General features: G+C 38.7%; 1 protein-coding gene across 1 annotated transcript in view; it reads left to right on the top strand.

The window, feature by feature from the left end:
- The window catches only part of Ranbp17 (RAN binding protein 17), a 329,913-nt gene that overhangs the window by 48,084 nt on the left and 267,602 nt on the right, over positions 1-14,227 (top strand). Inside the window, exons 8-12 of the mRNA XM_057775288.1 lie at positions 906-979; positions 4,248-4,367; positions 6,511-6,657; positions 7,453-7,625; positions 10,596-10,789. Coding sequence (XP_057631271.1) covers positions 906-979; positions 4,248-4,367; positions 6,511-6,657; positions 7,453-7,625; positions 10,596-10,789 — 708 coding nt within the window. The remainder of the gene's footprint in view (positions 1-905; positions 980-4,247; positions 4,368-6,510; positions 6,658-7,452; positions 7,626-10,595; positions 10,790-14,227) is intronic.

Raw genomic sequence — 14,227 nt, 5'->3', positions numbered from 1 at the left:
CTCCCTGACTGTGGAGGTGTAGTGTTTGTTTTTATAAGAGATCACCAGTAGGGGAAAGTGGGCAAAACGTGGCATAGGTCTGTATACTGTATGTGACTCAATAATTTATTAGCTTAGAAAGTTTTAATTTTTTTAAAAGAGTTGGAGAACTAATATATAAGGTGAAGAATAGAAATAAACTTTAAAAGGGTGTGATTAATATCTCTTATAAAAAATACAAAAAATATATAAAGAGCTATAAAAAAGGTACAACATTCCTGTGACAAGAATGAACATTTGCCACATGATTTAACAATTTAATAAACAACTTAGAAGAGAAAGTTAATTAAACTTACAAAGTAGAATTAAAAAAAAGCAAGATGTTTTGATAGGAGAGAAAATGTCTGTAAGAAAATAAGGTGAAGCCAGGAGGTTGAGATTTGACTATTGGAAATTCTAGAAAGGGAGACAGAAGGAAAGAACAGAAGGAAATTCGAAAACCCAGTCAGGTTCTCAGCATTAAAGGACAAGTTTATGCATTGAAAATTGTACCAGGAATCCAGAATGATGAGTGGAAAGATATGCACTAAGCTTCATGTTCATGATGTCCCAGAACAAAGGCTTGCTGTGTATGAGAAAGGAAAAATAAGTCACTACTGGGTAGTGGTACTGCTGCACATCTTTAATTGTAACACTCAGGAGGCAGAGACACGCAGATCTCTGAGGCCAGTCTGGTTTATAAAGCAAATTCCAGGACAGTCAGGACTGCACAGAGAAACCCTATCTTGAAAGTCAAGAATAAATGGAAGGAAAAGAAAAGGTCCAGCTGCAGCAAGTGGCCATATCGTATGTAGAAGTCTCTACATTCTTACTTGTGTGGTGTTTTAGTGAAAGTAATGGTGTTGGAAAAATCATCTTTTTTCCAGTTATCCTGGAACCAGAAACACTGGATCTTTTCTTCAATTTGTATCACTCGCTCCCACCACTACTGTCTCAGTTAGTAAGTACAAGTCATCCATTACTCCTTAAAGATAAAATACCCTGATAGATTGTTGTTACTGTTCTGTACTGCTGGGGAATTGAACCTAGGGCCTCACATCTTCAGGGTTGGAGTGTAACTGCGCTGCATGTCTAGATTCTGGTCTGTGTTTTGGACATGGTTATGCTGTACAGCCCATGCTGCCTTCAAACTTGTCTTCCATCCTCAGCCTCCTTAGTTCCAACGTCAGCCTCGAACCTGTGATTCTTTTTCTAATCTGAAGTGTAAGGGTAATGTATATTTACACTTATATTCTGAATTACTTCAGAAATTCTTCTGCATTGAGTTATGTTTCTCAAGTAGCTCTTTTATTTCTGAGTGTATTTTGTTACATTACCCATCAGAATTTGTTAATAGTTCATTCTGCTTTCTGATTAAACTCAGAGCCAGTAACTTACCTTGCTCCTCCCACAGCCAGGACAGCCTGCCAACCTGTTCCTAGATCTCACTCCCTCATCAGGGCTGACCTCAAGTTCTTCCTCCTTCTAACCTTCTGACTGTTCTTCAACTTGACTGGCTATATGTCTTAGGTGTGGCAGGGTTATATGTCTTAGGTGTGACAGGGAGTCTCCATCAGAAATCTCTCAGAAGCATAGCTGATCCACTCACTTGATTTTGTTCTCCTCACTCTTGTACAATCAATTTTATGTTGAAATTTTCTTTGCTACATAGAACTTTGAGACTATGAGCAACATCTTTATTGAGCATTAAAGATCTAGCAATGTTGGGGAAAAAATGTAAGTTTAATAAAAATGTCTAAGGTGTCTCTAGAAAAATGTAGAAGATTTAAAGTGTATTTGTTTAAATATCACATAAAAGAAAGAGTTTCGCCAAGTCCTCTACTGTTGAGCTTCATCTCTAACCCAACAAGTCTCTTTTTGCATCTCTACTGTAAGGTTTAATCTGAGTTTCATAGAGTGCTTATCTGCAGCTGGGCTTGATCCTTTTGTCTTTCATCCAGGAGAATTGCTTTTAGTTGTTAAACACGCATGAAGTCATATGATTATGTTCTAGTATAAAACAAAAAAAGTACCTGTGATTGAAAAATGTGGGAGAAAACATCTGCTTTGTGATAAGTAGCGTGATGCCTGGTTATATGTGCTTATCTTACTTCATCCTCATGATGACCCTGCAAGATGAATGACACTGGTCTTGCTGTTTTCTGAAAAACAGAAAACAGACCCAGAGTGGCTAGTTGACTGTAACATGTGGTCCTGCTTTTGTTGGGGTTTCTGTCCTGCCCAGTTCCCACAGCCGATTAGCCCCAAAGAAAATCACAAAGAGAACATTAGATATTAACTGATTGGCCCATTAGCTCAGGCTTCATATTAGCTCTTATAACTTATATTAGCCCATTATTCTTATCTATGTTAGCCACATGGCTCAGTACCTTTTTCAGCTGGACAGGTCACATCCTGCTTCTTCTGTGGTCTAGACAGGACTGCGGGAAGAGCTTCCTTCTTCCCAAAATACTCCTGTTCTCATTGCCCTGCTTCTACTTTCTGTCTGATTGTCCCGCCTATACTTCCTGCCTGGCTATTGGCCAATCAGCATTTATTTAAAACATAATTAACAGAATACAGAATTGTCCTGCACCAATTGACTTTCTCCAAGGCAGCAGAATAGACACAGATTAAAGCTCAGGTCTTTTTATCCCCCAAACTATGTACTGGTGTTTGCTTTTAATACACTGATGGTTCCCAGTCCTGTGTATCAGAGTTGCCTAAGAAGGGTAGTTTTTGTTTTTTAACAATAAGAGTTAGTGGGAAATGAGAGCACGGCCCAAACAGAAAGATTTCATGTGTGTGCTTTTTCTCTCCATGATCACAGACAATTTGTATGAAATCTCCTATTAGAAATATTTTAATATTGGAAGCTAATGGTTTGTTTTTTTGTTTTTTTTAAAGTGGGCAAGTAAATATGTGAACCCAGATAAAGCTTGCAGAGACCAGCTTGTCCTTTGGGTTAATGTGAAGACAGACTGCAGTAGTTGCTGTTGGAGTTAGGAACCTAAGCGATGAAGTAGCCTGGGAACTTAGGACGATACTTAGGTCACAGAGACCTGCTTGGGAGCGTTCAGAAAGTTACTAAATGTTCCAGCAGCATTTTCCTGCCCTGTAAGATACATGAATGGTGTGGGATATATTTCGTAACCAAATAAATTAGTTATGTGCCTGATTCAGTCAAGGATTTTTTTTCTCCTTTGCAGGATCCATAATATATAATTTATAATAATCTGTAACTTAGAACACGGGATCCATTGGTTCACAGACAGAATGGGTATCTTAAATGGTTGGGAACCTTCTGAATGTATCCAAATCTAGTGCCTGTTTTGGCAGATTTGGCATATAAAAAATACAAGAGAGGAGATAAATAATCAGAATGAGGAATCCAGGTATCCAGCAAGACAAAGATGTGGGATAGGATGTAAATAAAATAAGAACACTGGTGTATCGACATCTTCCCCACCCCCATAAGAACAACATAATGAAGCCCTCCTTTTTTCCTTTTTAAAATTTCTTTAGTGTGAGCTGGGTGGTGGTAGTGCATGCATTTAAGCCCAATACTTGGGGAGGCAGAGATAGGTGGATCTCTGTGAGTTCGAGGCCAGCCTGGTCTACAGAGCGAGTTCCAGGGCAGGCTCTAAAAGCTACCGAGATCCTGTCTTGAAAAAAATGAAATTCTTTTGTGTGCATGTGGAGTGCATGCTTATGTGTACATGTCTGTGTGTGCATGCACGTGTATGTATGTATGTGTCTGTACAGAGATGGACCAGCATGTGGAAGCCAGAAGAACTTGTTGTCTTTCTCTGTAGCTGTTAATCTTGGTCCCTTGGGACAGGATCCTGAACCTGAAGCTCCCCTCTTTTGGCTAGAATGGCTGCCCAGCAAGCTGCTGGGGTCTGTCTGTCTCCCCCCAACACTGATGTTGCAGGCATGTGTGGCTATGTCCAGCTTCATATTCAGGTGTTTGTGAAAGTGCCATCATCCACAGAACCATCTCCCCAACCCACTAGTTCCCTTCCTTTGTAAGATTGAAATAAAAAACTAAACCAAAAATGTCAGGATTTGAAAGTCAGAGAAGAAAGTAGTATCTAAGCAGAGGAGACTGAGAGTTTAAAAATAACCCGAGGAATACCTACAGGTGCTGTTTTAGTATGGGGCAGAGGCTTGTGGGAGGTGTTAAAATTGAAATGAAAAAAGAGGATTTTTGTTGTTTTCTTTTTTAGGCACTTTCATGCTTAGTTCAGTTTGCTTCTACAAGAAGATCTTTATTTAGCAGTCCTGAACGTGCCAAATACCTTGGTAACTTAATTAGAGGAGTAAAAAGGATACTTGAAAACCCCCAGGTATTTATGAAGTAATTTAATTCATGCTTAGCATATAGAAGTTGTATTTCTGCTCATTGATACATAATAAAGTTTTTAATTTATTGTGTTTCTGGAAAAAATAGTATTGTACTCACCTTCCTGAGGTCTCATTTGCCGTAGTTAGTTTTTAGAAAATATTGCAATATTTTTGATGGTGACCTGGTGCTCTTTCTCTCTGGTTTAAGTAACTGAATAAAAGCTAAGCATTGTTATCACTGTACTTACTTTCTCTGTTTTCACTAGTAAGCGTGTAAACTGCTGAAGTGATTGAGGCTTATGTCTGCTTTTTGAAGTAGAAGACAAATTTAATTGTTAGTATTGAAATAAGCTGTCTTCAAGTGTGAAATACTGTCTTTTGCCCTCTTGTGGACTCCCCGGTTTGTGGCTTTAGAAGTAGCCCTGCATTAGCTCCAGAGCTTTGGGGTCAGTGCACACTTGCAGAGGTGCTCATGAGAGGTTTTGGAGTGCCTAACAAGTAATTGTAGCACTTTTAATTTGGTTTTTCTGGCGAATAGCATTCTGTAGAGGCATAAATGATAGCTTAAAGAGCTTTATCTATCTTCTTGTTACTGGCAGTTTCGGGAGCATCTTTGTATAGAAGTAAAGTATTACCATTCGACAGAGGCATTTGGGTTTGTTTTCCCAGCTCTTGAAGATTTTGTTTGTTTGTTTTTGATTTTTCAAGACAGGTTTTCTCTGTGTAGCCTTGGGTGTCCTGGAACTTGCTTTGTAGACCAGGCTGGCCTTGAACTCACAGAGATCTGCCTGCCTCTGCCCCCTGAGTGCTAGGATCAAAGGTGTGTGCCACCATGCCCCTGTGAGATTTTTTTTGTTAATTTTAATTTTTTACAATATTTTTTATTTACTCTAACAATTTTGTCTGTGTATATAACATATTTTGCTCATGTGCAAACCAAATACCCCTTGCTCATATCTTTTTTACCCAGTACTTCCTGGGTGGAATCTATAACATATACATTTGTTTTTATCTTTTCCATTTTAGTTCAGGTCTGATAGGTGGGCTTTTACTTTAAAATCATAAGTTACCTGTGTAACTTACTGTTATGAGCTTTATTATGGGAGATGCTTGGCCAGTGTCAGCTATTTCTCTTAAGCTGTTTTCCTTCTCATGCTAATATTTCACTGAAAAGTCAATCTGGCATTTTAGTATGCAATGGTATATTTAATACACAAGTGTGTATTAAAAGACCTTGTTGTAAAATGTATTTTTGGAATTTGTTCTAGGTAATAGATACTATTTTTCTTTCTAGAATCCCCATTAGTATAGATTCTTTAAGTAATATTATTGTACCAGTTCATTTTTAAATTTGGTTATATGCCAGCTGCACTGTGAAGTGTTCAAATCAGCGGTAACATTTGTACTGTATTCAAACCAATCATAGTTGCCTGGAAAGGCCTTTTTTTGGTCTGTTTTTTTGCCTTTTCTTCTAAAGGTCCCCTGCATGCTGTAGAGAGGTTCTGTTAAACTTTGTTACTTTAATGCAGTTATTTGTTTGAATACCTTTGTTAGAGGCAGGAAGTTAACTTGGAGCCATAGAACCTATAGATACTCAGTAAGTGTTGAATTCAAAGAATTTTCTGTATTTGGTGCACTTGTAGGACACACACGCACACACACACCACACCACATTGCATATGTTTTTTGTGTAGTAAGTTCCCAGACATTTTAATTTAATCATCTTGACGAGATGCTGCTTCTAAAAGCTCTACTTTAGGGGCTGGAGAGATGGCTCAGAGGTTAAGAGCACTGGCCGCTCTTCCAGAGGTCCTGAGTTCAATTCCCAGCAACCACATGGTGGCTCACAACCATCTGTAATGAGATCTGGCACTGTATCCTGGAAAGTGTATATATAATAAATAAATAAATTTAATAAAATAAAATAATTTCCTTTTAAAAAAATAAATAAAAGCTCTACTTTAGATTTCTTACTGTTAATTGACAATGACACTAAACTTAGCAGGTCTCATTTGTTTTCTAATATTGTTATCTACCCAACTGCCACAAAGTAAGTACCCATGAAAACCAGGGGACTTAATAAAAATACTTGGAGATTTTTTTATCACTTTTCTTGAAGAGCCTTTCTTTTGCATCTTAATTTAGGGTTTGTCTGATCCTGGTAATTATCATGAATTTTGTCGATTTTTGGCTCGTTTAAAGACAAACTATCAGCTGGGAGAATTAGTTTTGGTGAAGGAGTATGCTGAAGTTATTGGATTGATTGCTAATTTTACTATTACTAGCCTCCAGGTAAGTATAAATGTATAATTGAGATTAAACTGTAATTTTAAAAACCATTTTATTGGTATAGGTTTGGTGGAGGTAGTTTCTTTTTTAATATTTGAGTACTTGATAATTATTCTTTACAAAGTTTTTGGGTAAAATAAGTCATTGCAACACAAAATATAAAAATTGGCATTCTGTTTAATATCTAGTCATTGAATCTATAGTCAGATCTATGCAAAGAAATAAAAGGTTAGATTGCATTATGGGAGAATTGCAGATTGTATTATGTGAAAAGTCCTTTGTAAGTTGATGGGAAGCTCTGTTTCCACTTGGTTTCAGTGCTTATAAAATATTAGTAAAATTGGATTCTAAGGAAATGTGTTATTATTTTAGCAGTCATTATTGTAAGTGGCATAATGAAAGATACTAGTTTTTGAATACTTCTTGATTTGTGAAATTTGTGTGATCCTTAGTTATATAATCAGAATAAAAGTTAACTTTATAAGGGCCAGAGATGTGACTCAGCTGACAGAATGCTTGCCTAACATTCACAGAACCCCAGGTTCTATCCCTACTGTCATGTAAACTGAGTATGGTTGTGTGTATCTGTAATAGCAGCACTCAGGATGTGGAGAATCACAAGTTAAAGGTCCTTCAGGGCTAGTCTAGGCTATACAAGGACCTTGTTCAAAACAGAAAAACACAAACTAACAACAACAAAAACCCAGTTAATTTTATCTGCAGTAATTTTACTCTTTGATTTTTAGTCTAGAAAGCTATAATGTCATTTTGAGTAACATTTGCTGTCTTTCTTTGTAGCATTGGGAGTTTGCCCCCAACAGTGTTCATTACTTACTAACTCTGTGGCAGAGAATGGTAGCATCGGTTCCTTTTGTGAAATCAGCTGAACCCCACTTGTTAGACACTTATGCACCTGAAATCACCAAGGCTTTTATCACTTCCCGATTGGAATCTGTTGCCATTGTTGTGAGGTATTAAAATATTAAATGTCTTATGTTTATCTATCTTGGAATTATTAAAGATTGAAGTAAAATGTTAAGGTTCACCATTGTTGGTGTACAGTTTCATGAGTGCTGACAACATGTACAGTTGTATAACCACCACTGTACGCATGACAGTAAACATAGTACCATCACCCTCGAGATAGTTTTGGTCCTTTTTTAATTAGCACACAGCTCTGGTAATAACTAATCTGTTTTCCTATTATTTTTGCTATTTCTAGACTATTGTGCAGGTATATAGCCATCAGTATTCGCTTTTGAAATCTGGTGTTTTTCATTTTGGCACAAGCGTTTGGAATCCCTCCATGTTGTATCAGAGGTTCCTTCTTCTTCATTCTGGGTAGAAGCCCATCTGTGAATGTGTCAGGGCGCCCATTGACTGTTCATGGATACTTGGGTTGTTCACTTGTTTAGCAATGGGGAAAACTGCTGGCTTCATTCCTGTGTACAGTTTCATATGAGCATAAGTTTCCATTTCGATGTGTAAAATATCTATACAAGAGGGTTTCCTGGTAGCATGGTAAAAAGCTACCAAACCGTTTTCCAAAGTGACTCTAACATCTGTACATACACTTACCTACATTATATGAAAATTTGAATTGCTTTGCACTTGATGTTTTTTTTGTTTGCTTATTTTTTAGTTTTATATTGAGTCTAGTAGTTATGTAGTGGTACCTCATTGTGGTTTTAATGTGTATTTTGTCTTATTGTTTGTCTGTCAGATCTGTTGCCATGGGGCTGGATAGACAGCTGTGTAACTAAGCACTGGCTTCTTTCTCAGAGGACTCAGGTTCAATTCCCAGCACCCATCTGGTGGTTCACAGCCATCTGTCTCTTAACTCCAACCCTGAGAATCCAAAGCTCTTTTCTGGCTTCCATGTGTACCAGGCACACACATAGTTCACAGACATACACACAGGCGAAGCACCCATACATATAAATGAAAATGATTTAAAAAAATTTTAGCTAGTTCCCTTTAAATCTGGGTTATTTAGAGAGAGTTTAGAAGTTTGTATAATCTGTTCACATTTCATTTGTTAAAATCGTAGAGACTGTTTTCACTCTCACTGCCTGTTATTTACCTTTCTACTTTCTGAGTCTAGGAGATTGTATGGTTTACATTCCCTGAGCTCCTGCTTATTATTTTTGTTTTCTGTATCTTGTTTGGTGCCCTGTCTAAGGGATTTTTTTGTTTCATTCCAGGTCAGAGCTTTCCTTTACATTTTTATAGTGTTAAGATTTTATATGCCTTTAATCCCAGCACTCAGGAGCCAAAGGCAGGTGGATCTCTGAGTTTGAGACCCAGCCTGGTCTACAGAGAGTTCCAGGAAATCCAGGAACATATAGAGAAGCACAAAACCAAACCAAACAAAATGTACACTTAACGTGTGTAATCCATTTGCAGTTAATTTTTGTTCTGAGTGTGAAAACGTCTACTCTGAGCACTTGGAATACTGAGGCGGCATAGTCACAAGCTCTGTGTAATGCATGGAAGGCCAGCTTGGGTTACAAAGGAAGTGTGTCTCAGAAACAAAAAAAATGAACAAAAAAAGCCAGGCTTTCTATATTATGTTATATGTATATTTTGTCTGTATATATGTATATTATGTTAACAATGCACAAAGTCCAGGTTCTTCTTGTCTCCATCATGTTTACTTTGGATGTGGATAAGGACTGTCCTTTCTAATTGAATTTCATTTATACTGTTGTTAAAAATTAATTCACCACATGTATATGGTTCCATTTTGAGACTCTGTTCTTACTAATCCACGTATCTTTCCACCAGTGCCCTGTCTTAGTTACTATAGGTAAAACTTTGAAACCGGGCATTGTGAGTGTATTTTGGCTACTATACCTCATTTCTTTTTCTTTTTTTCCTCAAGTTTATTCATGCTCTGCCTGAATGTACACCTTTATGCCAGAAGAGGGCACCAGATACCCCTAGAGATGGCTGTGAGCCACCATGTGGTTGCTGGGAATTGAACTCAGGTCCTCTGGAAGAGCAATCATTGCTCTTAACCAGCCATCTCTCCATCCCATCATTTCTTTCTTCATGTAAAATTTAGCATACATTTGGCAGTCTTTTTATTTCATTTGAAAAGTATTATTCTGTGTGGGAGAATATATGCCTAGCACCTGTGTCCAGGTCAGAGGAAAGCTTTGTGGCGTTGTCTCTGTCCTTCCTTCTCTATATACATGGTCCCAGGTGTCCAGGTCAGGTCCGCAGGCTTGTCAGCAAGCACTGTGCTCGTTGGTCTCTCTGTCTGACCCAGTCTGTGAATTTCTACAAGGAAATTCCTGTTTTGATAGAATGTTACTGAATCCCAGATGACTGGGACTGCAGCAGTATCAGATCCTTGGTCAGCAGACATGGTCCATCTGTCCTTTGGTTCCTGTAGCTGTTCGGCTTCTTCTGTCAGTACTTTGTAATTTCAGCTTTTAGATTTTAGCATACTTAAGTTATATTTAGTTAGTACCTTTGCATTAAATTGTTATTTGTTTTTGAGAACAGTGTCTTAAATTTACATCTAACTGAGGCTGGTCTTAAACTCCTGATCCTTCTGTTGTGCTTGAATTATAAGCACGTGCCCCCTCCCAAGCTTACCATGCTTTTTAAATCATATGGCACTGTTGTTTAATATTCCATTTCCTTTCTTCTTTGCCATTGTAGAGCAGCACAGCTGGTTTTGGGTTTTGAGCTCATTTGTTATGATCTCGGTAAATTCACTTCTTAGTAACTTTTTGTGTGTGGGGTCTTTTGATAATTTCTGTGTGCATAATCATATCAGCTTCATATATGCCATTTTACTTTTTTTTTTAACTTCCAATCCATTTGTCTTTTATTTCTTGGTTCATCATAGCACTTTTACATTGCAAAGTTTCTATGTTGTGATTAATATGTACCACATTATAAGGGAATGAATGTCCTCTGTGTTTCAGAGATAACTTAGATGACCCCCTGGATGATACTGCTACCGTGTTCCAGCAGCTGGAGCAGCTGTGCACAGTCAGCAGATGTGAATATGAAAAGACGTGTACTCTTCTTGTGCAGCTGTTTGACCAAAATGTGCAGAATTATCAAAAGCTCCTGCATTCGGCTTCTGGGCTAGCTGTTGATATGGCGATTCAAGAAGGTCAGTCTATGTCACAGTTGTGAGTAGCAGTGTGCTGTAGTGAGAAGAGCCATCAGTCACTGTCAGCCTGCTGTGAGCTGGGTGGCACACCTCTTTAATGCCCACACTAGGTTAGAGAGGCAGAGGCAGGCAGATCTGTGAGTTCAAGGCCAGTCTGTCCTGCTGTAAACAGTTCTGTTTTTCCCAATGTCTCTGAGTAAACCATTGATTTTATTAAAGCTGTTGGGTATTTTGGTGACTTGACTGTTGATTGTTAATATTTTTCTGAGACACGGAGGAGACAACTCAACATGGACTCTGTAGAGCAGCTGTTAATGATCCTCAAGTAGACAGTGTGATACCATTGTCTTTGCTAGTCTGTTCCCATTTTTCCTATAGTAGATTGCAAACTCTGCCAAAGTCAGCTGGTAAAAGAGACCTCATCAGATTTTACTATTATTTGGGTATTCGTCTTCACTATGTTTTTTATTTTTATGTCTCACTTTCCTTATTATTTTGTCTTTAACCTGACTGAAGGAGGGTATACTTATTTCATTTATTTATTTATTTATTTATTTATTTATTTATTTATTTATTTATTATGTATGCAATATTCTGTCTGTGTGTATGCCTGCAGGCCAAAAGAGGGCGCCAGACCTCATTACAGATGGTTGTGAGCCACCATGTGGTTGCTGGGAATTGAACTCAGGACCTTTGGAAGAGCAGGCAATGCTCTTAACCTCTGAGCCATCTCTCCAGCCCTCTACTTTATTTCTTTATATCCCATTAAATACTTTCAGATAGATAGCAGGAACTACTTTTCTTCACATTTTTAAAATGCAATAGGAAGATGAAAGAATTTATAGTTTTTGCTATTTGTCAGGTTAGTATACAAAATAATGGATTTCGCTGGCATAACCAAATATTTGTGTTATTATACCATGTTCTTACTCATTCCCTTTCCCCTCTTCCTCCACGCACCCTTTGCCCCTCTCTGGCTGTCTCTTCCTAAAGAGAGTCACTCTTGTTTCTATGTCTCATACATTCTGTGACCTCCCTTCCCTCTCCTCCTGTGTCTAGTTTCATAACATATACACACCCACAGATTTTTTTTGATACTTTTTAAATTTTGTTGCAGACTCTAGATCATTCATATCTATTTTTTTCTCTTAAGCATTGCTTTTATCATATAAATCTTGATGTTTTAGTTTCCTTTTAGCTCAAAAACATTTTCTAATCAAGGTATGTCTTTGTTAACTGTCTTTGTTAACTGATGCTTTTCATTTACAGGTATTTGAGCTTTTCCTGGCTCAGCTTACTGCTTTCTGATTCCTCCCCTGGTCAAGTGCCACATTGTCTTCTCTCACCCTTCTGAATTACTGTGACTTGTTATATGACTCTGCATATCGTCTATACTACTTTATATCTTTCAATTTTTGTTTCATGTAGACATTGGTAGTGATATATCTTATTGGCTGGCATTTTCCTGTTGTCGTATCAGTGTGACAACTCTCTCCTGACTCCTCACGTTTCCACTCACCTCCAGTCTGCTTATGGCTTTGGGTTGGTGGTGTTTTTTTCTAACAGTTTTTGAAGGCAGGGTTTTTCTGTGTAGCCCTGGCTGTCCTGAAACTCACTCTGTAGATCGTGCTGACCTCATACTCAGAGATCCTTCTGCCTCTGCTTCCCTAGTGCTGAGATTAAAGACATGTGCCTCCATATCCTGGCTTGTTAATGTTTTTATTTTTAAAGCATTTCTTGTAAACTGGGTGGTGGTGGCACACGCCTATAATCCCAGCACTCGCGAGGCAGATGCAGGAGGAGCTCTGTGAGTTTCAGGCCAGCCTGGTCTATGAAGTAAGTTCCAGGACAGCAAGGGCTACACAGAGAAACCCTGTCTTAAAAACAAAACGAAAAAACAAAAACAGAAAAAGCATCTCTTGTAAATAGTATATAGTTCTCTCTTTTTGTTTGGAGTGTTTCCCATATTAAATGGTGGGTGAGGGGATTATCAGTTTAATGTTGTCAGAACAGTTTCCTTAGAGCAAGGATTTTCGTGTGCTAGGTGAGTAGCACTATACCATTGAACCGTGTCCTCGGGGTTGGAATGAGGTTTCACCTGTCTCTAGGGATTTATGCGTAGGCCTGACTTAGGGTTGTTGCATTGTTTCCATCTCCACCTAGCACTGAAGTTCCTTGCAGCTTTCTGTACTGCTTTCTCTGTCTGGACCAGATTTCCCCCTTAGTTTACATTTTCACTGAAGATCTCACTCTGTGTCTGCCTTCTACATGGAATTCTTGCTGTACCTCTCCTCTGGCCTTTAGAAATGGTTAGGTGCCTGATGTCTCTGAACCTGTGTTGTAATGTCTGGCCCACAAGTTATTTCTAACCAGTGAGGATCTGCTTTATCTTCTTGCACTCAGTAGGAGGTTGGGTGCTTTGTAAATGACAGGAAAGGCCCCTCTTCCGGATGCCCCAGTGCCAGATTAGGTGTACCTGTGCTGAGTACAGAGTGGATTTTAGTTCCCTCGTAACTCTGACGGTTCTTCCTTTGTAGATATATGATAACCCTGTACTTAATGTGATGTAGCACTTTTGTCTGGTGACACAAAGATGGCATTATAGTATTTTTTCTAGGTGTACATTCTGTGTACATATTGGTTTGGATTATGTTATTTTTGGATCATGTTTAGCCAGCTACCTGTAAAAATCCCCTTCCCCCTCTTTTTGAATCTTGTGGTGTTTGCATTAGTAAAGAGTTATTTTTGTATGGCCACCAGATGCTGAACACAGTGCATTGATGATTATCTGGTCTTATACTCATTTTTGCTATCTTTTTAAACAGTTACTGATCTAAAGTTTTGAACTGTTCAATAGTAAATTGAAGAAGGAATCTTTATTATTATTTTTTTTTTTTTTGATTTTTCGAGACAGGGTTTCTCCGTAGCTTTTGGTTCCTGTCCTGGATCTAGCTCTTGTAGACCAGGCTGGCCTCGAACTCACAGAGATCCGCCTGCCTCTGCCTCCCGAGTGCTGGGATGAAAGGCGTGCGCCACCACCGCCCGGCTAGGAATCTTTATTTTTTTTTTTTTAAAAAAAACAAGCTATCTTTTTTTCATTTTACATACCAATCCCAGTTCTTACTCCCTCCTCTCCTCCCATTCTCTCCACCTTCACCACTACCCTACCCCCCATCACTCCTCAGAGAGGGTAAGGCACATTGCTTTGGGGAAGGTCCAAGGCCCTCCCTACTATATCTAGGCTGAGTATCCAAAGAGAATGGGTTCCCAAAAAGCTAGTACAAACAGTAGGGATAAGTCCTGGTGCCACTATCAGTGGCCCCTCAGTCTGCCCCAGCCGTGCAACTGTCACCCACATTCAGAGGGTCTAGTTTGGACCTGTGCTTGTTCCTTCCCTGTCCGGCTGGAGTTGGTCGGCTCTCGTTAGCTCAGGTAGAC

This window comes from Chionomys nivalis, chromosome 7, assembly GCF_950005125.1.
Source record: "Chionomys nivalis chromosome 7, mChiNiv1.1, whole genome shotgun sequence".
Classification (NCBI taxonomy): domain Eukaryota; kingdom Metazoa; phylum Chordata; class Mammalia; order Rodentia; family Cricetidae; genus Chionomys; species Chionomys nivalis.
Note: the sequence above shows the minus strand (reverse complement) of the source record. Positions and strands in the feature narration are given on the sequence as shown.